General features: G+C 46.0%; 1 protein-coding gene across 1 annotated transcript in view; it reads left to right on the top strand.

The window, feature by feature from the left end:
• PPP1R21 (protein phosphatase 1 regulatory subunit 21) overlaps window positions 1–26,377 on the top strand; it is a 138,164-nt gene that overhangs the window by 96,777 nt on the left and 15,010 nt on the right. The window contains exons 9-18 of the mRNA XM_063918694.1: window positions 6,672–6,821; window positions 8,626–8,727; window positions 8,820–8,908; window positions 12,954–13,090; window positions 13,418–13,510; window positions 16,996–17,123; window positions 17,941–18,093; window positions 23,101–23,193; window positions 24,252–24,473; window positions 25,368–25,403. Coding sequence (XP_063774764.1) covers window positions 6,672–6,821; window positions 8,626–8,727; window positions 8,820–8,908; window positions 12,954–13,090; window positions 13,418–13,510; window positions 16,996–17,123; window positions 17,941–18,093; window positions 23,101–23,193; window positions 24,252–24,473; window positions 25,368–25,403 — 1,203 coding nt within the window. The remainder of the gene's footprint in view (window positions 1–6,671; window positions 6,822–8,625; window positions 8,728–8,819; window positions 8,909–12,953; window positions 13,091–13,417; window positions 13,511–16,995; window positions 17,124–17,940; window positions 18,094–23,100; window positions 23,194–24,251; window positions 24,474–25,367; window positions 25,404–26,377) is intronic.

Here is a 26,377-nt window from a genome sequence, read left to right as displayed (position 1 = left end):
AGGATTTCCTGTGTAATGGTGACATCTGCGAGCAGAGGAGTTCCTGTGTAATGGTGACATCTGCGAGCAGAGGATTTCCTGTGTAATGGTGACATTTGTGAGCAGATCCGGGGATTTACTGTGTTATGGTGATATCTGAGAGCAGAGGATTTCCTGTGTAATGGTGACATTTGTGAGCAGAGGATTTCCTGTGTAATGTTGACATTTGTGAGCAGAGGAGTTCCTATGTAATGGTGACATCTGCGAGCAGATCCTGGGATTTCCTGTGTTATGGTGATATCTGAGAGCAGAGGATTTCCTGTGTAATGGTGACATTTGTGAGCAGAGGATTTCCTGTGTAATGGTGACATTTGTGAGCAGAGTAGTTCCTGTGTAATGGTGACACCTGCGAGCAGAGGAGTTCCTGTGTAATGGTGACATTTGTGAGCAGAGTAGTTCCTGTGTAATGGTGACATCTGCGAGCAGAGGATTTCCTGTGTAATGGTGACATTTGTGAGCAGAGGATTTCCTGTGTAATGGTGACATCTGCGAGCAGATCCGGGGATTTCCTGTGTTATGGTGATATCTGAGCAGAGGATTTCCTGTGTAATGGTGACATTTGTGAGCAGATCCGGGGATTTCCTGTGTAATGGTGACATTTGTGAGCAGAGGATTTCCTGTGTAATGGTGACATTTGTGAGCAGAGGATTTCCTGTGTAATGGTGACATCTGAGAGCAGAGTATTTCCTGTGTAATGGTGACATTTGTGAGCAGATCCGGGGATTTACTGTGTTATGGTGATATCTGAGAGCAGAGGATTTCCTGTGTAATGGTGACATTTGTGAGCAGAGGATTTCCTGTGTAATGTTGACATTTGTGAGCAGAGGAGTTCCTATGTAATGGTGACATCTGCGAGCAGATCCGGGGATTTCCTGTGTTATGGTGATATCTGAGCAGAGGATTTCCTGTGTAATGGTGACATTTGTGAGCAGATCCGGGGATTTCCTGTGTAATGGTGACATTTGTGAGCAGAGGATTTCCTGTGTAATGGTGACATTTGTGAGCAGAGGATTTCCTGTGTAATGGTGACATCTGAGAGCAGAGTATTTCCTGTGTAATGGTGACATTTGTGAGCAGATCCGGGGATTTACTGTGTTATGGTGATATCTGAGAGCAGAGGATTTCCTGTGTAATGGTGACATTTGTGAGCAGAGGATTTCCTGTGTAATGTTGACATTTGTGAGCAGAGGAGTTCCTATGTAATGGTGACATCTGCAAGCAGATCCGGGGATTTCCTGTGTTATGGTGATATCTGAGAGCAGAGGATTTCCTGTGTAATGGTGACATTTGTGAGCAGATCCGGGGATTTCCTGTGTAATGTTGACATTTGTGAGCAGAGGATTTCCTGTGTAATGGTGACATTTGTGAGCAGAGGAGTTTCTGTGTAATGGTGACATCTGCGAGCAGAGGAGTTCCTGTGTAATGGTGACATTTGTGAGCAGAGGATTTCCTGTGTAATGGTGACATCTGCGAGCTGAGGAGTTCCTGTGTAATGGTGACATCTGCGAGCAGAGGAGTTCCTGTGTAATGGTGACATCTGCGAGCAGAGGAGTTCCTGTGTAATGGTGACATTTGTGAGCAGAGTAGTTCCTCTGTAATGGTGACATCTGCGAGCAGAGGAGTTCCTGTGTAATGGTGACATTTGTGAGCAGAGTAGTTCCTGTGTAATGGTGACATCTGCGAGCAGAGGAGTTCCTGTGTAATGGTGACATTTGTGAGCAGAGTAGTTCCTGTGTAATGGTGACATCTGCGAGCAGAGGAGTTCCTGTGTAATGGTGACATTTGTGAGCAGAGGAGTTCCTGTGTAATGGTGACATCTGCGAGCAGAGGATTTCCTGTGTAATGGTGACATTTGTGAGCAGAGGATTTCCTGTGTAATGGTGACATCTGCGAGCAGATCCGGGGATTTCCTGTGTTATGGTGATATCTGAGCAGAGGATTTCCTGTGTAATGGTGACATTTGTGAGCAGATCCGGGGATTTCCTGTGTAATGGTGACATTTGTGACAGAGGATTTCCTGTGTAATGGTGACATTTGTGAGCAGAGGATTTCCTGTGTAATGGTGATATCTGCGAGCAGAGGATTTCCTGTGTAATGGTGACATCTGCGAGCAGAGGATTTCCTGTGTAATGGCGACATCTGCGAGCAGAGTCGAGGATTTCCTGTGTAATGGTGACATCTGTGAGCAGAGGATTTCCTGTGTAATGGCGACATCTGCGAGCAGAGCAGAGGATTTCCTGTGTAATGACGACATCTGTGAGCAGAGCCGAGGATTTCCTGTGTAATGACGATATCTGCGAGCAGAGGATTTCCTGTGTTATGGTGACATCTGCAAGCAGAACCAAGGTTTTCTTGTAGGCCTAAAGTATCCTTGGCTGTGTATATAACAAAGCAGTCAGTGGTCACTCATGGAGGTGGCACATCAGTAGCATCAAAGCATTCCGCATGCAGCCTGAAGCTGATCTATGGTCTCACAATTCCTCAGTTACTTTGCATATACTTTCCATTTACTATAAGACTACACATCATTCCATAAATAATCAGGAAATAGAACGTTAATGCATTGGTATTGGTTATAGTTATTGCTGCCCCCTCAACAGAACTAGCAAGTCTAATACGATATTGTTTTATTTCCTCACCCAGGCAGCAATAGGCACCAGCTACAGTGTAAATTCTTTACTGTCTGTCTTTCATAGACAGATCTTTACACAAGGAACACAGTTGTGATTCATCTGTAGATGTGAATGAGGGGCAGGCTGTGTGACAGGCTCTCTCTCGTGCCGTTCATCTATAATGATTGTGATCCATCTGTTGCCAAGCCCCCTACCTCCCCTGCTGGAACTTTGTATTCCTCATTGATGGGTGTATGATGCAGATGATACAGATAGGGTTCTGAGTGGGAGTCTGCAATGATACACATACACTGTTACCTGTGATGTCAGCAGGGACGCGCTTACGCTATGTATAGGGACCTGTGATGTCAGCAGTGGCGTGCTTACGCTGTGTACAGGTATCTGTAATGTCAGCAGGGACTCACTTGGGCTGTGTACAGGTGCCTGTAATATCAGCAGTGGCGCGCTTACGCTGTGTACAGGTGCCTGTGATGTCAGTAGGGACGCGCTTACACTGTGTACAGGTGCCTGTGATGTCTGCAGTGGTGCGCTTACGCTGTGTACATGCATCTGTGATGTCAGTAGGGACGCGCTTATGCTGTGTACAGGTATCTGTGAAGTCAGCAGTGGCGCGCTTACGCTGTGTACCGGTGCCTGTGATGTCGGCAGTGGCATGCTTACGCTGTGTACAGGTGCCTGTGATGTCGGCAGTGGCATGCTTACACTGTGTACAGGTGCCTGTAATGTCAGTAGGGACGCTCTTACACGGTGTATAAGTATCTTTGATGTCAGCAGTGATGCACTTACGCTGTGTACAGGTGCCTGTGATGTCAGCAGTAGCGTGCTTATACTGTGTACAGGTGCCTGTAATGTCAGTAGGGACGCTCTTACACGGTGTATAAGTATCTGTGATGTCAGCAGTGATGCACTTACGCTGTGTACAGGTGCCTGTGATGACAGAAGTAGCTTGCTTACACTGTGTACAGGTGCCTGTAATGTCAGTAGGGACGCTCTTACACGGTGTATAAGTATCTTTGATGTCAGCAGTGATGCACTTACGCTGTGTACAGGTGCCTGTAATGTCAGTAGGGACGCTCTTACACGGTGTATAAGTATCTTTGATGTCAGCAGTGATGCACTTACGCTGTGTACAGGTGCCTGTAATGTCAGTAGGGACGCTCTTACACGGTGTATAAGTATCTTTGATGTCAGCAGTGATGCACTTACGCTGTGTACAGGTGCCTGTGATGACAGAAGTAGCTTGCTTACACTGTGTACAGGTGCCTGTAATGTCAGTAGGGACGCTCTTACACGGTGTATAAGTATCTTTGATGTCAGCAGTGATGCACTTACGCTGTGTACAGGTGCCTGTAATGTCAGTAGGGACGCTCTTACACGGTGTATAAGTATCTTTGATGTCAGCAGTGATGCACTTACGCTGTGTACAGGTGCCTGTAATGTCAGTAGGGACGCTCTTACACGGTGTATAAGTATCTGTGATGTCAGCAGTGATGCACTTACGCTGTGTACAGGTGCCTGTGATGACAGAAGTAGCTTGCTTACACTGTGTACAGGTGCCTGTAATGTCAGTAGGGACGCTCTTACACGGTGTATAAGTATCTTTGATGTCAGCAGTGATGCACTTACGCTGTGTACAGGTGCCTGTAATCTCAGTAGGGACGCTCTTACACGGTGTATAAGTATCTTTGATGTCAGCAGTGATGCACTTACGCTGTGTACAGGTGCCTGTAATGTCAGTAGGGACGCTCTTACACGGTGTATAAGTATCTTTGATGTCAGCAGTGATGCACTTACGCTGTGTACAGGTGCCTGTGATGTCAGCAGTAGCGTGCTTATACTGTGTACAGGTGCCTGTAATGTCAGTAGGGACGCTCTTACACGGTGTATAAGTATCTTTGATGTCAGCAGTGATGCACTTACGCTGTGTACAGGTGCCTGTGATGTCAGCAGTAGCGTGCTTATACTGTGTACAGGTGCCTGTAATGTCAGTAGGGACGCTCTTACACGGTGTATAAGTATCTGTGATGTCAGCAGTGATGCACTTACGCTGTGTACAGGTGCCTGTGATGACAGAAGTAGCTTGCTTACACTGTGTACAGGTGCCTGTAATGTCAGTTGTGGCGTGCTTACGCTGTGTACAGGTATCTGTGGTATCAGTAGGGACGCGCTTACACTGTGTGCAGGTAAAATGTCAGCAGTGACGCACTTACACTGTGTACAGGTATCTGTGATGTCAGCAGTGGCATGCTTACGCTGTGTATAGGTGCCTGTGATGTCAGCAGTGGCACGCTTACGCTGTGTACAGGTGCCTGTAATGTCAGCAGTGACGTACTTACGCTGTGTACAGGTATCTGTGATGCCAGCAGGGACGCGCTTACGCTGTGTATAGGTGTCTGTGATGTCAGCAGTGGCATGCTTACACTATGTACAGGTGTCTGTGATGTCAGCAGTGGCATGCTTACGCTGTGCACAGGTGCCTGTAATGTCAGTTGTGGCGCGCTCATGCTGTGTACAGGTAAAATTTCAGCAGTGACTCACTTACGCTGTGTACAGGTGCCTGTGATGTCAGCAGTGGTGCGCTTATGCTGTGTACAGGTACTTGTGTTGTCAGCAGTGACATATTTACACTATGTACAGGTGCCTGTGATGTCAGCAGTGGCGCGCTTACGCTGTGTACAGGTGCCTGTGATGTCAGCACTGACACGCTTACACTGTGCACAGGTGCCTGTAATGTCAGTTGTGGCGCGCTCATGCTGTGTACAGGTATCTGTGGTATCAGTAGGGATGCGCTTACACTGTGTGCAGGTAAAATGTCAGCAGTAACTCACGCTGTGTACAGGTGCCTGTGATGTCAGCAGTGGCGCGCTTACACTGTACAGGTATCTGTGATGTCAGTAGGGACGCGCTTACACGGTGTATAGGTATCTGATGTCAGCAGTGGCGCGCTTACACTGTGTACCGGTGCCTGTGATGTCAGCAGTGGCACGCTGACGCTGTGTACAGGTGCCAGTGATGTCAGCAGTGGCACGCTTACGCTGTGTACAGGTGCTTGTGATGTCAGCAGTGGTGCGCTTACGCTGTGTACAGGTACTTGTGTTGTCAGCAGTGACATATTTACACTATGTACAGGTGCCTGTGATGTCAGCAGTGGCGCGCTTACGCTGTGTACAGGTGCCTGTGATGTCAGCAGTGACACGCTTACACCGTGCACAGGTGCCTGTAATGTCAGTTGTGGCGCGCTCATGCTGTGTACAGGTATCTGTGATGTCAGTAGGGACGCGCTTACACTGTGTATAGGTATCTGTAATGTCAGCAATGGCACGCTTACACTGTGTGCAGGTAAAATGTCAGCAGTGACGCACTTACGCAGTGTACAGGTGCCTGTGATGTCAGCAATGGCGCGCTTACACTGTGTACAGGTATCTGTGATGTCAGTAGGGACGCGCTTACACTGTGTACAGGTAAAATGTCAGCAGTGACGCACTTACGCAGTGTACAGGTGCCTGTGATGTCAGCAATGGCGCGCTTACACTGTGTACAGGTATCTGTGATGTCAGTAGGGACGCGCTTACACTGTGTATAGGTATCTGTAATGTCAGCAATGGCACGCTTACACTGTGTGCAGGTAAAATGTCAGCAGTGACGCACTTACGCTATGTACAGGAGTCTGTGATGTCGGCAATGACGCACTTACGCTGTGTTCAGGAAAAATGTCAGCAGTGGCGCGCTTTCACCATTACATAGACCTATCTGTGTCTGCAACCTTAGAAGGACAGGAGGCGGGTGGGTTCCTATTAGAATACTTCTTAGCTTGCTGAGCCTATTACAGGAAAAGTCAGTAATTAAAGAAGATAACCTTTTAAGCCACTAGGAATCCAATAGAATGTACTTTAGCTATGAAGATAACACAGTTACAGTATCATTACTTTCTCATTATAAATAGAAGTGTGCCTGCCACTGTTACTGATGGAACTGATGAGTCCTGTAATTCCTTTCCAGCTGAAAGCACGGGACTTACTTAGTCAGGCCCTGTCCTTTGTCCAGGATTTAGTTACCGGTCTCCTGAACTTCCATACGTACACTGAGCAGAGAGTCCAGATCTTTCCCGTAGACTCCGCCATCGATGTCATCTCGCCGTTAAATCAAAAGGTAATGCTCTCAAACACTGTGACCTTCTCACAGGGAAGCTGCTCGGCTCCGTGACCCAGTGGAGTCAAATACTGCACAGCTACACACCCCAGGGGCTCAGGGGCTATGCAATACGTCGACTCTATGCCTGAGCCACCCCTGCTTAAATAGGGATAGCCAACATATATGTCCTGCTCTTTAGACCTGGCCACATCTAAATGACATAATATAACTTTATTTGTACATACATGAATAAATGGAAGGGCACATTGCAGACACAAGATATACAGCATCTGTCCATCCTTATTTTAGTTGCACAGATATGAAGTGAGTATTTTGTGTACACACAGCAGAGGGCAAACAGCCCATCGATTCATGTCTGTGTCTAGCCCAGGCATTGGATGCCAGGAGGCAAAGTGGTTGCCCATTGCCTTACTCTATTGCCAATATATACCCATTTGCACCTTTATAATGTAATGCATTAGATTACATTCCCTTCCTTACTTTCTCTTGTGTTTCCACCAAGGCTGTTATATCATTCAAGCAGGGTTTGTTAACCATGGGAAAAGAATGATTGAGTTCCATATTTTTGATGAGAGCCCAGAGCGGTTTTGTGTATTGTGTAGCACACACAGGCAAAAAAAAAGGAAACCTAGTTGATATAAAGTATGTTGTGAAAAACACTGAAAAAAGCAAGACCTCTAAAGTAATGCATTATGTAAAGGTTTCAGGTAGACATTTATTGGAAGGTGGACTATCCATTATAATGGTTCATTATGAATAATAGCAATACTTTAGAAATGCCACAGTATTCCCTCCTCTGTAGGTGAGCTCAGGCCAGTGGTGTGTATGGAATGGTATCTATTTATACATGTTAGGGATGAGGGGAGGGGGGGGGGGGGGGTCTTCTACACCTTCAATCCCCAACCCGGAGTACTTATCCCGTACTTCAGATCTAAAAAAAATGTTATCCAGACGGAAGTTAAACTTCGTAAATTCCGTATTTAAATTTAACTCAAGTAATTGAATTGTTAGCAAGGGTGTGGTTTGTTATGTCGACAGTCACTTGTCATAATTCCATAGGTCGACCTGACAGTGTCAACGTGGTGGTTTCGTCATCAGTAAACATGTCAACATTGACCATGTTGACACTGCTGTAATGTCAACATTGTGTTTTTAGTGTGCTGTTATCCCTAACACAGATGTCCGCATTTTCATGTTGACATTCTAAATGTCGACGTATTGACTGCATACCGCTTGTTATGTAGATAGGTTTGATGTTTCAATACATTCAAATTTGCATGTAGTAATACACTTCTGGTTAGTCCCTAAATATTTACTAACAAGTTAGATAAATAAATAAAACACCCCTGTATCGTTACGGTATATGAAAATTCCGTTCTAAACCAGCAATGGGGAATTCATATTGCAGTCACCATGTGTAATCAGCATACTAACCAGTAGGTGGCAGTGTTTGCCAACAGTACAATAACCACATCACCTCTGTCACATTAGAATGGCAAGAAGCTGTATGGTCTCTATAGTTAATCTCTTTACATGCTGAAGTGTACATTTTTTCTCTCTCTATTGAAGGCTATGTCATTATTGCATACTGTTTGTACAGACTCCAGATAAAACAAATATTTATTTTTCGGAAATGTAATTCCTTTGAAGGATTAGTGTGCTGTGCGATTTCAATTTGATTCGCTCACTGTATCGGAAAGAGAAGAACACTTTTAATTGACAATGATGTATCCGCTAAGCTTGATGCCACGTATAATTGCCCCGCTTTGGTTGCACTAACTCCCTGTTTATCATCATGCAGTTCTCGCACTATCTTCATGAAAATGCCTCTTACGTGCGGCCTCTGGAGGAAGGGATGCTCCTGTTGTTTGAAAGCATCACCGAGGGCACGGTTACCGTCCTGGTAATATTTCCAGCTCATTATTTTCTCTGCTCCCTTAGCAGCAAATAAATCTCTGTCCGATTTACATGTCCAATTTCCACTATCATTCCCAGGAAACTGCGGGGAAGCTGCAATTTTTTTCTGAGCATTTTGCGTCCTATGTGTCTTATCTGCAAAAAATTCTTCCATACCAGTTAAAAAGGTATGCATGCATTTTACTCCTGTACATTCCGTATCCAACTGCATTTGCCTTTGCCAATTATGGATCTGTTTTCTGGTCAGCCGGCACAAGCTTGGCCCGGTGTGCAGTGTTTGTAACTGTGTATATGCCGTGCCCAGTGAGTGCATGTTTTGCCCGCAGCACAGAGTGTAATTATAGTTATTCCCAATGGTTCTACACCTCTTTGCCAAGATATGTTGCTATGACGAAGAATGAAACGGAATCTTTTTTTTTTTTGTAAGTCTTCTGTTGTCTGTCCTTCTGACAAAAGCCTTTCAAAAATGGCATTCAGCTGTGTCTACGCTTGACATTGAGCGGATTCCCAAGCAGTACAGGCCCGGTGGCTTCCTTGGCGCTGCAAAATGGTGGCATTGAATGAAAATGAACAATAGGAAAGGTTGTGACAAAGGGTGAATGAAAAAAATATTGGCTGTTCTGAAAGAAAAGATACAATGCCATTGTGTCTGAGAAACGGGGGTTGGAGACAGCAGTGAGAATCAGAAAATGTCTGCGTTAAAATGTAGCACTAATAGATCAATAGGAGTTCGTTGTAAAAAGCTTTCTGCGCCGTGGCGTGTACGCAGCACTAAACTCTGCCTCATCTGTACAGTTGCAGGCGGCTTTTAACAGCTCAGTAGCAGCGCGTGACAGGTTGGAAAATATAAAGACAATAGGGCGCCTTTTTAACTAAAATGCGTCTTAGTCGCAATGCAGCTAGGATGCACCATGTGACTGTGCTGATTAATCTGATATGTGACACTTGTATATCTGTGCTCGACTGAGTCTGTATACGAAGCATAACGGAACGTGACGTGGAAAAGAGCTGCAGCTGCTACATTGTAGCACATCGGAAAAAGATTCAGACTCGGCTGCACTCAGATGTACAGGTTTCACATATCGTATTAATCAGCACAGATTCCTGGTGCGACCCAGTTGCATCTCGTTGTGATTTTGGGTAAAAGACACCTGCGCTAGCAGAGTTGTGCAAGACTTGGATCGCAGAGAGGGAGTGCTTGGCGCGACTCTCATCAGGACACATCTGTACATTTACACAGAACACGGCTGTTTCTGCTGTATTTTCAGGGTTTGGTTCGGGTGACCGGTGGTTGGGGGGCCGCTGGCCACCATCCCGACACCGGGACCCTGGGTTTTAGATGGCCAGTGTAACGAAGCCCCTTCTGGGCTCACTACGATCACCATGCAGCAGGCTCGGTGGCTCGCTGAGCTCGCCACAGGTTATATTCCCACTCTATGGGTGTCGTGGACACCCACAAGTGGGAATAGACCTTGTTGGTCGGCACACCAGCGTCGGTATAGTGACATAACCGCATCCGTATTTTCATACTGTTCTGTAGCACTTTCCATTCATATTTTGCTTCCATGATTTTCTACCAGGTTCTATACTTGAATAATTATGATGTGTTTAGTTTCCCCTTTCCCTTGACCTCTTGATAGGGCTGTTGTATTAACAATGCATTGAGGTGAAAAATGCCTAAACAGCAGTAACCAATCCAGGGGCGGTTTTATGCCCAGGGAGGATCCTTGTGCAGCTCCACTTACTTCTCCGATCCCAGGGCTCCCCCCCCATCCCCACCTTGTGTGGCTGGCACCATCTTCCCAGTGATATTCGGGATGATGGAACATGAGCAGAAGTTAGTAAAGGCTCTGGCACAGTGTCTGTGTTGTGCTTTAACTGCACAGCGCCATCTTCTTATAGTTATCACTGGAAAGATGTCAGCCACAGAGTTACCCGCTGCTTGCCAGCAGAAGTGTCAGGTAGTATCTGGGTGCGTGGTTCGTGGTGCGGTGTTTCCCCTGTACCCAGTGGACAGTGTTTACCGTACATCCGACACCCATTATGGATGACACCTACAAACCAATCAGGCAATTTCTTTCACCAATTGCAAAGCATAACAGAATTTGCTGGCACTACGTCAATAAATAAATGTTAGTAATTATGTCACTTGCACTAGAGATATAAAGATTAATTGCGGATTCGTCGCTGCAGTGCAGTTTTTGTGACTGGACCATCTATGTGTCCTTCTTTTGTTCCTGAGGGTAGAGTAGGGTGGACCATCTAGGTATCCTGCTTTCATTACTGAGGGTAGAGTAGGATAGGCCATCTAGGTTTCCTTCTATTGTTACTGAGAGTAGTGTAGGGTGGACCATCTAGGTTTCCTTCTTTTGTTCCCGAGGATAGATCAGGATGGACCATCTAGGTGTCCTTCTTTTGTTCCTAAAGGTAGAGTAGGATGGACCAATCTAGGTATCATTCTGTTGTTACTGAGGGTAGAGTAGGATGAACCATCTAGGTATCATTCTTTTGTTACTGAGGGTAGAGTAGGATGCACCATCTAGGTATCATTCTGTTGTTACTGAGGGTATCATTCTGTTGCTACTGAGGGTAGAGTAGGATGCACCATCATCTAGGTATCATTCTGTTGTTACTGAGGGTAGAGTAGGATGCACCATCTAGGTATCATTCTTTTGTTACTGAGGGTAGAGTAGGATGCACCATCTAGGTATCATTCTTTTGTTACTGAGGGTATCATTCTGTTGTTACTGAGGGTAGAGTAGGATGCACCATCTAGGTATCATTCTGTTGTTACTGAGGGTATCATTCTGTTGTTACTGAGGGTAGAGTAGGATGCACCATCTAGGTATCATTCTGTTGTTACTGAGGGTAGAGTAGGATGCACCATCTAGGTATCATTCTTTTGTTACTGAGGGTAGAGTAGGATGCACCATCTAGGTATCATTCTTTTGTTACTGAGGGTATCATTCTGTTGTTACTGAGGGTAGAGTAGGATGCACCATCTAGGTATCATTCTGTTGTTACTGAGGGTATCATTCTGTTGTTCCTGATGGTAGAGTAGGATTTACCATCTAGGTGTCCTTATTTTGTTACTGTGGGTAAAGTAGGGTGAACTATCTGGGTGCACTTTTCGTGTTCTTGAGGGTAAAGTAGGACGGGTCATGTAGGTGTACCATTGCAAAACTAACATATATTACACTGCACCTCCTTTACATTTTCTAAATGAGGTCCAGTGGTCCTTAATAAAGGTTTATGCTGGGTACACACTGGACCATATATCGTCCGTTCCATCGAAGGTGTGTGCACACAATGTCTGTGACATTCACAGACCTGTTGCGTCCGCCCTATAGCACGGCTGATGTCCGATAAATCTGCAGACCTGTCGGCGCATCTGGCGGTGTGTTCACCGACCACCCGTACACTTACTGCAGGGACCACCGGTGACTGACATCTCAACTGGGTGGGCACATTTCCAGCTGTGATGTCAGTGCAGACTCATTGAGCGACTGATCGGTAGGTGTGTTTGCTTGGTTGGTGTGATGACAGGTTGGCAGATATATCTGCCAGGTATATACCCAGCCTTAGACTTTAAAGACTGGACCATGACAACCCTTTGAAGCATTCTAGCGTAGCGTGATCGTATTTATAAATATAACAGGCCAGAGAGGGGCACGCAGTTGTGATTTCTCTTGCAGGAATATACTAATGAGTCTGCCGCTGTCCCACAACTGCAATTCACGTACATAGTAGGAAACATCCAACTCAGATTGGTCGTACCATCAGAATGATGAGCTTCCCTATGATGTATCAGACAGAGCGTCTCTTCTAAAGACACCAGGCCTCTCCATCTGCGAATGATTTTACAGTGGCTGACTAGGGAACGCCAAGAAATCTGTGCCGACACGCCTGCATTTTTCTAGCCAACCCCCTTTTACCTCCCCCAAACGCTGACTACCTGTCACTCACTATGGCACTATTGCTAATCGTAGCACATGCGCAATGCGGCTTTGGTGCTTGCGCAGTGCAGCTTTGGCGCATGCGCAGTCACCAATAATCGCTCCACTGCATCTGACATTGCGTCTACAACTGAATGAGGCCCAATGTCCATGTTTGGATGTATTTTTGCCGCTATACACCGCAAAGTAGCAGAAATTACCTACGATAAGGCTGAGTTTAGTTCTTCTGAACATTTCTTACTTTTTCTACCACCAGTTTGGAAGAGGAATCCGAGTTCTCGCTTTGCACGGCAGCTTTAAGGGAACGGAACCTTAATCTACAGCGAGACATGAGGAGAATGACCGCTGTGTTTGAGAAGCTGAAAACATACATCGCCCTCCTCGCCTTACCCAGTGAGTAGGTGGGGGTTAATATTACATATAGATTAGCATTGCACTGTATGTCATTAGGAAATTGCTGAAGTTAGTATTTTGTGTTACTGTTACCAGTGCGGTCTATGAGTACACACACACACACACACACACACACACACACACACACACACACATACTTAAAGGGATCATCCACCTCTCACAGTCAATGATCTTCAGCTGGTGCCCTTAATCTGTGAAGTAGAATGTCTCCGGTACGTCAGCATGCAGCAATATCCCCAGGGTCTATCTGCAATATTAATGACCTGATTCCCATTTTAATCATCTGTTGTTACTAATTTATTCCAGGCACAAAACCAGAGGGTTTGCTGAGAAGCAGCTATGGCTGTATACTGACACAGATTTCTGGCGCTCTCCATGGACTTCATGATATTATGAGAGGTAATGCAACAGGGAACCGTACAGGATGCCTCTATTCTCCGGGTGCTGTCTGTCACACGCCGCACACACAGATTTGCATGGCTGTGTTTCCCGTTACCAGCCCCTGATCCAGCGCACGTCACATTCCCCTGCCACTTCTGTTGTTTGCACTGAAACTTGTCCTACATCTAGAACCGGGCATGTTCCTATAAATATTTATAAGCGTTATAATTCATGTGTAACTTGAGGAAAATATCATGAAGAGACCACTGGAACGGCGCCTGTAATCCGCTCTTCACGATGGGTTCTGAGTACTGATATTTCGTTCTCTGGATAAAGCAACACATCCCTATTATCAGCCGCTGATTCCTCTATGGTTACTTTTAGGAAACCATATGAAGTGCCATTTGTGGGCTTGTGATGATGCCTTATACAGTATTGCACATTGCAATCCAGTCTGATTGGGCCCTTGGGGGTAATTCCAAGTTGATCGCAGCAGGAAATTTTTTAGCAGTTGGGCAAAACCATGTGCACTGCAGAGGGGGGGGGGGGGGGGCAGATATAACATCTGCAGAGAGAGTTGGATTTGGGTGGGTTATTTTGTTTCTGTGCAGGGTAAATACTGGCTGCTTTATTTTTACATAGCAATTTAGATTGCAGATTGAACTCACCACACCCAAATCTATCTCTCTCTGCACATGTTATATCTGCCCCCCTGCACTGCACATGGTTTTGCCCAACTGCTAAAAAATGTCCTGCTGCGATCAACTTGGAATTACCCCCCTTGTGCAGTAAAATGATGCAGATTCAATTGAAGAGCTTAAACGCCATTGAATTGCTATGGAAATTAACCTCCTATACAGATGTGTCTTCATACACTACTGCTGCAGTCGCGCCAAACATCACTTCTCTGCGCACCAGGTCTCTCGTGACTCTGTTTGGTCAGAGCATCTTTTTTTATTGAAGGTGTGTCTTGATCGTAATACAATGCGACACAACTGCTCCACGAGGCAGCTCCGATTATTTTGGTATGCGACACTTGTATATCTGCGTGCGACAGAATACGAATCCATATGCGAAGTGCTACAATGCAGCGGACGCAGCTCTTTTCACACCAGGTTTGGTAGTGCGTCGTACACAGATTCAGACTCGGTCGCACACAGATATTCACCCACTTTAAGACTTGTGCTCCTCTCTAGATTCGTCAAGACCAGGGCCAGATTAACAATGGGGCGGATGTAGCTACAGCTCCAGGCCTCCACATAAAAATAGGCCTATCATTATGGCAGCATGATGATCACTAGACATTGGCTGGCCACATGGTCGGCCATAGATCATAACTTTTAAGATTGCATTTCTATTTTACTCACAAAATTCTGCAATTGTTTACATTTTTACACATTTAGGGAGACATTGGAGCTGATAGTGTAGGGGATTGACAATGCTAAATTCCTTGTCGTGTAAACAACCCTTATGAAGCTAAGAACACTGTACGCTGTTTATTTAAGAAATACCGTAATGATACGCTATTTGCGTAACGATCGCTCAGCCGTAGGCGAGACGCTCAAGCGCCACGTTCGCTCACGGCCCAGTGATCACAGGACACGTTATTGGTTATGTCTAGGGGAAAGATTCGCTGTAACGTAGCATACGCTAGAGACCACGAGGAGGTCACCAGCGGTGCAGACGCTCACAACACTATACCTTTATGTTAAACCTTATACCGACGAAATACACTGAATACCTTAATGTGAGTACAGGGTGTAAATGCAACCTTGTGTAACCTGACTATCTACAAAAGCTATTTGAGCGTCACCGACGCTCAAGTGAACACTTAACACTATAGTAAATACACAGATACTGGTTTAGGTTTCCAAGGCCTATTAACTGTATTACGTCTAATATACTTGTAAAAGGGGATAACAGTACATATGATACACTACAATATAACAGAGACTTCCTAACCACAGAACTAAACAATAAATACAAAAAGACAATACTACACTGACCTAAATGCAATACGATACAATACTATAATACTATAAGGTATTTAAGAGAAAAAAAAGAGGAGAGAGAGAGAGAGAGAGAGAGAGAGAGAGAGAGAGAGATTGGCTCGCAGAAAGACAATGATTATGGAGAGAACTTACGCACAAAGGGTATGATCGCCAGCGCCTCGATATCCAGCTCCCGATTATCAGCAGATAACCGTTGATGAGAGAGTGAGAGCTGGATGTGGTCGGCCTGCCTATTTATGCTCCACACACAATGCAATCTCCTGGTCCTACAATCCCATTGTCCATTGGCCGAAGGAATTCGGCCCTGCATCATAACAAAAGGTCATAGGGTGATTCATACAGGTGGGCTGTGACGATTTCCAACAGCTCAGGTGGGTGGGAAACTGGGTTTCCCGCCGCATACCTGAGTATGTGCAAATCATAGAAATGGACATAAACTTCTTATGTCCATAACTATTCGCACGAGCGATTAATACGCTCCAAACCAACACCGGAATATTGCTAATCAAATACTCTTCCGATGGGTACCAAACACTGCTGTATGATTCCTGTTAAACCCTTCGTACGATGCAAAGAGGGATTCCTCAGCTCTGGGACATTATACTTTAACCAAACTTACAGAAACTATCAAAGGGATCATGATCTATAAACTACATTAATTGTGAACATTTGTAACTAATGAGTCGCACGCTACGATCACATAAACTCTACCGTAAATGCGCATACTGCGCGTGCGAGTGCACGCTATTGCGGGTATGCGCTTCCACGGGAGAGCGTACGCATGCGCAGCACGGACCAGTGTGCGGTGCAAATATGGCAACGTGCATTGAGACATTTTTCTGACTTTGACAGGATGTACATGCCCACGTGGCTCTCACCACACCCACACAGCACTGATCACACCTCCCCCATTTTTCACACTAGGCCCATGAGTATTTTCAGCACCAGGCCCATGCGACCCTTAATCCGGCACTGGTCAAGATCTGCGTACCCCCCCACCTTCTCCCCCACACTGCACTATGCCTACACGAGAACGCACATTACTACCCAGCTAGGCCTCTTTAGGCATAAGTATAGTTGCGATCTGAATGCATACAACTCTGTCTCGTCCGTACTTACGTATGCTCAGTGCTGGTGCTTACACAGTGCGAACACACAGAGAGGCGTACATTCAACTTTGCATCAGGTTAGACGGTGGACAGATATCAAGTGCAATGCTACTCGCTCCAGATGCTGTGGAACTACACACACCAGCATGCATCCAGGCCGTTCAGTTCCCCAGACAGAAAGCGTTACCAGTCCTGCCGCACGTGCCTGATTTCCGCACACAGCGAAACACTTGCTCTGACCCTAATGTGCTGACAGTCAGCCAAGCTGTGACAGTAACCGGATAATACCTGCCGCCTCCCATAGCTGTGCTTTAATATCCTGGCTTTTACTCAACAGCACATAGATGTTTATGTCTATTCTAACTTGTTTATGTCATTGCAGAGCTTTCCAAACACTACGGTCATAAAGCTGCTCTGGAACAGGAGCTGCCAGCAGCCTCCGATAAACTTAAAACCACAAATGATTGCATCTTGTCTTCCCTCGTTGCGCTAACCAATGCAACAAACAAGGTAGTTATACCGGTCACGTTAATATCGGTGCTTTCAGCGTGCACTTATGACTTGCGCTTCTTATGCTTGCAAAGTGATATTTTAAAGCGCAATGAAAGCTGCCTTTCTACTTTATTATATAGGTGAAAACCTGCGTATTAATGACTAAAGTAATATAGTCCCCAACAAGTCCTGCTTGCTGTCCGTTATAGAAAGAGAAGAGGGTTTGGAACAAAGGGCTTATGAGCTTTGCTAGTGTTCCAGCTAACAAAAAACCTCTGCAGAATTTAAATTCATCTGCAGGGACAGTTTGATGTCCATAATCTAACTGGCATGCCCTGCTTTGCAGTTGTAGATTTTTTTTCCCCCCTAGCAAATCCACTTAGAACAGTGTCTTGAACATGTGGGATGTAGCTGAGTTTCCCATAAAAGCTGGAAGATACTGTTCAGTTGCATTACTTTGTGACTAAGGGGGTTATTCAGAGTTATCTGCAAACCAAAAAGGTTAGCAATTGGGCAAAACCATATTGCACTGCAGGTGGGGCAGATGTAATACGTGCAGAGAGTTAGATTTGGGTGGGGTGTGTTCAAACAGAAAGCTAAATTGCAGTGTAAAAATAAAGCAGCCAGTATTTACCCTGCAGAGAAACAATATAACCCACCCAAATATAACTCTCTCTGCACATGTTATATCTGCCCCAGCTACAGTACACATGGTTTTGCCCATTAGAGAAAGATTTTGCTGCTGCGATCAGGTCTGAATTAACACCAATGACCAGCATTGTAGATCTAGAAGAAATCAACTGATTTAAATGTTTCGTTTATTTCCCATTTTTAGATTGCAACGTTCTTCAGCAACAACCTAGACTACTTCATGTCCTCGTTAAGTTACGGACCAAAAGGGGGCCATGGGTTCACAAATCCCCTCTCGGCTGAAATGATGCTTAAGTACAAGCAGAAAGCCGCCCAGTACATGAAAGCTTTAAAGATGGTTTGTATACAGACTTAGACGCTTCCACAGTTAACCTGCATTACTTCCTGATTAGAGAACAAATAATTGTCTCTTCAAAAGCCGACCTAGCATCTCGGTGTAGTGTAGTAGTGCGTCCTCCACCACAGGTCATTAAATATTTAGATCTCAGGCAAAGCGGATACTGCTGACAATTTCTGCTGATCACGTCGGGTCTGCAGCATTAATTTGTTTTCATGCCAGCAAAATGTCTGCTCCAGGACTGTTCTAAGCATCGTGATATTTAAAGTTTGCATTCTAATTGGATAGTGTCTACCCAGAGCCTAGCTTTTACCTGGGAACCATGTAGCCATTAATTTGGGGAATAAGAGCTGCTTTTATTCCTAGAGCCATTGTGTGTGATGTTCTGTCTCCATTCAGTAATGATGATGCGTCTTTGTGCTCAATTTTAACAATGTATGAAATATTTTAGGAGGTGGACGTGGGGGATGCGGCTGTTTTTAGACACGGGGATAATTGCCCAGGAAGACGGTGCTCATTTCATGCAGTTGGTTCGGTCAGATGTAGTCTTAAGTGCATCTTTGTACTGAAGCTCAATTGCAAATGATTAAAGCATTACATTTATATTCTGGATCCGTTTTGGAAGTTGGTAAAGGTCTCGGAACCCACTTTTTCTATTATTTTTTATTAACCATTATTTATATAGCGGGTACGTATTATGCAGTGCTTTACAGAGAATATTTAGCCATTCATGTCAGTCCCAGTAGAGCTTACAGTCTATGGGGTTCATTCCGACCGATCGCACGCTACACTTCGCAGCCGTGCGATCGAGTCGGAACTGCGCATGCGCGGTGGCCGCATTGCGCAGGCGTGTCGTTGCCTGGTGCCGGGCAGTGACGCCGTGTAAGAAGAAAGCGGTCGCAGCGGCGACCGTATGAAGATTGGCTGGAGGAAGGCGTTCCGTGGCGTCAACTGACCTTTTTCCAGGAGTGGTTCGGTGAACGCAGCATGTCCAGGCGTTTGGAGGGCGGATGTCTGACGTCAATTCCGGGACCTGCGTCGCTGAAATCATCGCACCAGGTAAGTATGTCTAGGGCTGGTCTTGTTTTACACACAACTTTTTTAGCATAGCAGGACTGCACAAGCGATCGCAGCCCTGCTATGCTAACATACACTCCCCCATGGGCGGCGTCTAGTTGATCGCGCGAGCAGCAAAAAGTTACTACGTGCGATCAACTCGGACTGACCACCTATATTCCATGCTGCCACACACACACACACACACACACACACACACACACGCGCACACACACACACAGTGTGGGAGCAAACCATCGAAAACCCACACACATGGAGGAGAACATATAAATGCCACACAGATAGGACCTTGGTGGGAATCAAACCCAAGACCTCTGTGCTGTGAGGCAGCAGTGCTAGCCACTGCAGCACCATGCTGCCCCTGTTGTGCTTTGAGCATGGAAATCTCACCTATAAATCAATGTGGGTGCGTGAAGGAGTCAAATTAGAGCCTAAAACATACTTGGCTTCTAGGCGCGTCCGCTGTGGCTGTGATGGTCCACGCCGATCCCCCCTATAGACTTGTACCGATGTAAGTGTCATCACAATAAATGTCTGATATGTGTAAGGTGGAAAGCTGACCGGGAGATGCACAATACTTCCTGTATGTGTGTTTGGAAGCGGCTTCGTGGTAAGCATGGAGGGGAGAGGGGGGTGTTGCAACCACCGTAGACCTCGTTGTATCCAGCGAAAGGTAATTGCAGAATCAATGGTTATTTCAATTTCTTCATCGCCACCAAGATCTCCGGTTTTGGGTGCAGCTATCCTTTATTAAGCCATAACCGTTCCCAATGCTGTCTTCGCCTCTGTCAATCATGCCGCTGTCTGCCCCTTCAGCCACCAGTACCTGTTGCGTTTCAGAACTGCTGCCGTGATGTTTTTGTTCTCCCCCCCACTATTAGACCTGAGTGGTCGTACCTTTAGAACCGTCTGCATTGTCTTCCCCATTGGAGGTATACAGTAAGGGATAAGGGTTAGTAAACAAAGCAATAACGAATGTGACAAGTATGAAAAGTAACGGTTCAGCTTCTTTATGTGTCCTTTGTCCAACCTCTGTCTTTTTCTTTCCTGAGTGTCCTACCTGATCCCTTAGCTCATTTTCTTTTCATCTCTTTATTGTTTCCAGACATTTTCCCTGTTGCATACTTTGCGTTACAGTCTGTATTATTATGTAAAGTAAGAGTACTAGGAGGGCTAATTATGCCTATACTTCCAATTAACGTGACAATAAATAAATTTACCGACTTGAAATTCTGTCTCCGTCCAGATGCCTCCGCGCAGACTTCCCCGCTGCCTCCCAGTCTGAGCCATTAGGCAGGGTTTATACATTGCAAGGCTGCGACTTTTCTTCACTTCAATGGCTTTATCTTACAGTTGTGTGAATCAGTGTGTGATTGATGCAGTGCGTAGCGGCAAGTGTGTCTGGCCTGTGTGTGTTTGTGAATTGCAGCCGTGCTAAGGAAGCCTCTGACTTTGCTGGCAGTGTGTTTGCTATCTATGGAGATTGTTCATGTTTAGTTTACTATGATTGCTCCCAGAAGCCATGTACCAACTTATCGTCACAGCAAATACACTTGTTTTACACAGAAGTATTCCCATATATGTCTTTGGCGCTGTTTTCCCTACTCAGCCCACATCCGTGTCTTTCAGGTGTCATGGATAAAGATTTGATTTGTTTTTTTGCTTTTATTGCAGACTCTGCCACCAGAGCTGCAGGGGCAGACCATTGTGACATGTCCCAGCCTGTGGGTTTTCAGAAATCTCCTTATCACCATACATGTAATACACTGTTCTGGGAACACGCACATTTAAGGTTTCAGAACATTGACCCAAGGTTCTAGCTAATATGACAAAAAACAAAACTGGTTGGGTACCACTGATTTATTGCATGCTGTCCCCAGTGCTGCAGTGGTGGGGTATTTATTGCATGCTGTCCCCAGTGCTGCAGTGGTGGGGTATTTATTGCATGCTGTCCCCAGTGCTGCAGTGGTGGGGTATTTATTGCATGCTGTCCCCAGTGTGGCAGTGGTGGGGTATTTATTGCATTCTGTCCCCAGTGCGGCAGTGTTGGGGTATTTATTGCATGTTGTCCCCAGTGCGGCAGGGGTGGGGTATTTATTGCATTCTGTCCCAGTGCAGCAGTGTTGGGGTATTTATTGCATGCTGTCCCCAGGGAAGCAGTGGTGGGGCATTAATTGCATACTGTCTCCAGGGAGGCAGTGGTAGGGCATTTATTGCATGCTATCACTAGGGAGGCAGTGGTGGGGTATTTATTGCATGCTATCACTAGGGAGGCAGTGGTGGGGTATTTATTGCATGCTATCACTAGGAAGGCAGTGGTGGGGCATTTATTGCATACTGTCCCCAGAGCGCCAGTTGTGGGGCATTTATTGCATGCTGTCCCCAGAGCGCCAGTGGTGGGGCATTTATTGCATGCTCTCCCCAGGATGGCATTGGTGGGGCATTTATTGCGCACTCCTCCCCCCTAGGACGGTGCACACTCCTTTCCCCCAGGATGGCAGTGGTGGGGCATTTATTGCGCGCTCCTTCCCCCAGGACAGCAGTGATGGGGCATTTATTGCACACTCCTCCCACCCAGGATGGCAGTGGTAAGGCATTTATTGCACACTCCTCTCCTCAGGACGGCAGGGGTGGGGCATTTATTGCACCCCCCCCCCTCCCCCCCAGGATGGCAGTGGTAAGGCATTTATTGCACACTCCTCTCCCCAGGACGTCAGTGAAGGGGCATTTATTGCACACTCCTCTCCCCAGGACGTCAGTGAAGGGGCATTTATTGCACACTCCTCTCCCCAGGACGTCAGTGAAGGGGCATTTATTGCACACTCCTCTCCCCAGGACGTCAGTGAAGGGGCATTTATTGCACACTCCTCTCCCCAGGACGGCAGTGGTGGGGCATTTATTGCACACTCCTCTCCCCAGGACGTCAGTGAAGGGGCATTTATTGCACACTCCTCTCCCCAGGACGTCAGTGAAGGGGCATTTATTGCACACTCCTCTCCCCAGGACGGCAGTGGTGGGGCATTTATTGCACACTCCTCTCCCCAGGACGGCAGTGGTGACACTATTATGGTTTATGTAATGTGTGGCTTCTGTACTGATGGTGGAACATTGTTTTGTTCAAACATCTAGATTGTTTGTTTTAAAACCTGTGTATTATACGCCGCAGAGAAGATCCGGGTTTACATTTCCAGTACAATACACAGACTGTGTTAGGATGTGTTCCTCCACGTATTGTTAGTAAAGTAGATTGTGGCGGTGCAGCTGATGTGTATGAGACTATTAGTTTGTGTGATGTGTATATACAGGGCCTGATGCAGTGATGGACGCTAATGCAGATGCTGTGCGAGAATATGCTAATGCTGTAGCCTCCCACTAGCGGCCTCGCAGATATCCGCTCCTACGTACACACGGCGCAGCAGTGCTCGCAGATCCACTGATAATCGCCACCCAATGGTCACGCAGAATGGCCACATGTTCCGCTTACGAGATCACAGATGTAGGCTACCACGCCCCAAAGAAGGTCGCGACATGCCTGCATTTTTGCCGTAACGGCCCCCAAAGTGGCCCCTGACTGTCAGTCATTTTATAACTAAATCCTCACTGAAAGCGATGTCATTAATGTACTTGGCACATCACAGCCTGCCGATGATCGCTCAACTGTGTAACTATCGGCACTGCATACATATCTGAATCGGGCCCACAGAACATTATATATGCATGGCTACATAAGGAATTATACGGATCATTGATTAGGGAATTATAGGGATCATTTATTTAGGATAGGTGTCATTGAGTTGTGACTGATTTAGATTTTAGTGCATCAGCACAATGCTGCGTTTGCCAGTTGTTGATGGTCTGTGATTACATCGGTCAGGTCTGTCAGACCGCCCTGCACTGCGCAGCCTCTGAAGAGCTTCTGTCTCGTTACAGCCCTACCCATACTCTGTGCCTTACGAGGAGGCGTTGGTGAATCGCAGAGTACTCCTGAGTTCCACAGAGAGCAGGGAAGGTCTGGCACAGCAGGTATGTCACTATCCGGATAGTCCGTCTCCTCTCATGTATGTAAGCTGCAGAAATGTCTGTATATGTACTAAGCCTGGCCGCATACTCTGCTATGTCTCTAGTGCAGCCCCAAACCTAGACAGAAAATTGATGAAGTCATTATTGTGCGTGCTGGTAAATGCAGTAAGAATATCATACTATCGGCCTATGGGGCACGATTCTGATTCAGACACCGAGTGGCTGCAGACGTGGGTGGATGCAGCGACCAGACTTACTAGCGCTATGTGCGCCATGCATTCCCACAGTAGCCACCCAGAAATGCCTGCGTCATAGATGGAGAGGGCTGGCCGCACACTGAGCGATGTGGCCATTCCCGTCTGCTCCGCCAAGGCATAACACGTGCGCAGTCTGCAGCAATCGGACTCTGGGGGTAATACAGACCTGACCGTAGCAGCAGATTTGTTAGCAGTTGGGCAAAACCATGTGCACTGCAGGGGGGGCAGATATAACGTGCAGAGAGAGTTAGATTTGGGTGGGGTGTGTTCAAACTGAAATCTAAATTGCAGTGTAAAAATAAAGAAGCCAGTATTTACTCTGCACAGAAACAAAATAACCCACCCAAATCTAACTCTCTCTGCACATGTTATATCTGCCCCACCTGCAGTGCACATGGTTTTGCCCAACTGCTAACAAATTTGCTGCTACGATCGGGTCTGAATTACCCCCTCTGTGTGCAGCCCATCGTACACTGCAAGTCACCCGTTCCCCTGTGCTCATGCGATATGTGAGGCCCCCGATAGAGAGTGATTCTATGGCATAGACCAATAATGTATTTTCTATTGCGAACACTCAGAAGATAGGGAAGGGCCTGCTGGGTGACTGATACCCAAACGCTCAGAGAACAAAACATGGATAACTACCGTAAACTGTGTAGATGTCCCGTCAGAGACATGGAAAGTGCAGTCTGCTTGTATGGTCCCTTGCTTCTACAGATGGAGCGCTGCCATTGTCCTATCTGAGAATAGGCACAGACCCTCCTCCAGTCTTGCTTGGCCCTTATCCCGGTCTTGTCTCAACAGGTGCAGCAAAGCCTGGAGAAGATCAGCCGCCTGGAGCAGGAGAAGGAGCACTGGATGCTGGAGGCCCAACTGTCCAAGATTAAATTAGAGAATGAGAAAGAGACGCGGAGGATAGCGGACACGTTGAAGAACACGGACAAGGGGCAATCGGGGGAAGTACCACAGGAAAATGCCTTGCTGCACACACAAGACCATTCCAGCGAAACAAATAGTACAAGTTTGGTAATGAGTAATCCTATTATATTATTCAGATTTGTGCTCTCGTTAAAGGTATCGGCTCAACGTCTGTAAGGGTCCGTCGCACCTCTGTGGTCTGTGGTGGGCCAACTCCATGCAAAGGGACTATTTTGTGAATGCAGCCCCTATCCTATCTTCAACCATCTGCTTATTATAGAAGGCGTATGTACAGTAGTGCTTATATCTTGTGCCATTGTCAGTGTTAGGCATATGCATCACTCTGGCTATGGCCAGGCATATTTACAGTTGCCCTACTTTACTTTGTTTACTGAATTACCCAAATTCCGCTATTTTATTTTACGGTCACCCATTTAGTAGTCTTCTCTTACCTCCGTTTTCACTGGTGGTCTACAATGTGCAACTCTTCGACAGTCAGACGTACGTCAGTGTCCCGGCCAGAACACACCCTGTGTGGGCTCATCAATGATATCTTGCATTTTTTTTTTTTTTTAATAGAGTATTTATTATAAAAAAAATAGGTTTTTGATTACAGATAATGCATAACATTGATGTATCGTGTACATTAAATCAAAGTACCACACGTGAGACAACATCCACTTACATTACAGTATTAGCAGGTATAACTGATATTGCAGGTCATGGATATACATTAATAAGCCTTGTTGGTAAAGAAATGTGCACATACATACAGTTATTCATACCGAATAAACTTGCAAGATCCGTAAACAGTGTAATAGTCCTCATTAAATTTTATATCATTTTACCTATACCAAAAAAAAATAAAGAAGAAAAAGAGAAGATGGAAAAAGGAAAAACTACCTAACCTATAACCATTCTAAACATGATATCTTGCATCTTTACAAAGTATGGCTCCGCACGGCCTTTTACCTTGTGCTAATACATATTTTATATCTATAGATTGGGATGTTGACCGCGAGCAACGACCATCTGCAGGTATAGTACTGTGTGTCTTGTCTCATGATTTCCCACCTGCCTGAATTCAGTGTAAATCAGAGGACCCAGCTGTGTGTAACGGGGCCTGTGCACTGTGACTCTCCCAGATATGCAGTTGGGGGATTTCATTTATTGTTGCACAGCTTGATCCTAAACGTGTAACCAATAAACATGGCCTCTACTCCAGCTCTCCTATGGCTGATGGTTGTATAACACTGCCTGTTATGTAGGATATGTAGCCATTTCTGTTGTAATAAGGAAGATGGACACACGCCTGTACACGCAGGGGAAAATTTACTAAGATGGGAGTTCTATTTAAGATGGGATATTGCCCGTAGCAACCAATCAGATTCCAGGTATTATCTTCTAGAAGGTTCTAGTTAAATGAGAAGCAGAATCAGATTGGTTGCTATGGGCAACATCCCATCTTAAATAGAACTCCCACCTTAGTAAGTTTACCACAGAGACTCCCTTGTATATTCCGCTAGCTGCTCACTCTCTGCACATCCTGTATACCTGTAAGGCTGTGTGCCCCTCGGCGCTCCTCCAACCCACAAGCAGCTGTCAGTCAGTGTGTGGCCACCACTGGAGCTCTCCACCTACTTATGCCCACATCATGCCCCTGCAAGTGATTATACCAGCATTACGCAGACCATTCAACAGATACCAATGCACTTTGCACGGACCCCTTGTTTCTGCAGGCAACCCACCCATTGTACAAACGTCAAGTTTGCACATTCTCTATTGTCAGCCACTTTGCAATGACACCCTCTTCCCAATTCTCACAAATAATCGCCAAAATTCCCAATTCCAAAGTTCCTGTCATTACACCCCACCACTGTTGTACATTCATCTCCGCAGGCAGGGGCCAGTCTTGTGGTGGGTTCTGTTGTCCTCCAGAAAACTCCATGTGAGATGTGGTCTGTCTGGAGGCTTCATAGTCTATATCAGACACAATGAACCTTCCTCCCAGA

Source organism: Pseudophryne corroboree, chromosome 4 (genome assembly GCF_028390025.1).
Source record: "Pseudophryne corroboree isolate aPseCor3 chromosome 4, aPseCor3.hap2, whole genome shotgun sequence".
NCBI classification, from domain to species: domain Eukaryota; kingdom Metazoa; phylum Chordata; class Amphibia; order Anura; family Myobatrachidae; genus Pseudophryne; species Pseudophryne corroboree.
Note: the sequence above shows the minus strand (reverse complement) of the source record. Positions and strands in the feature narration are given on the sequence as shown.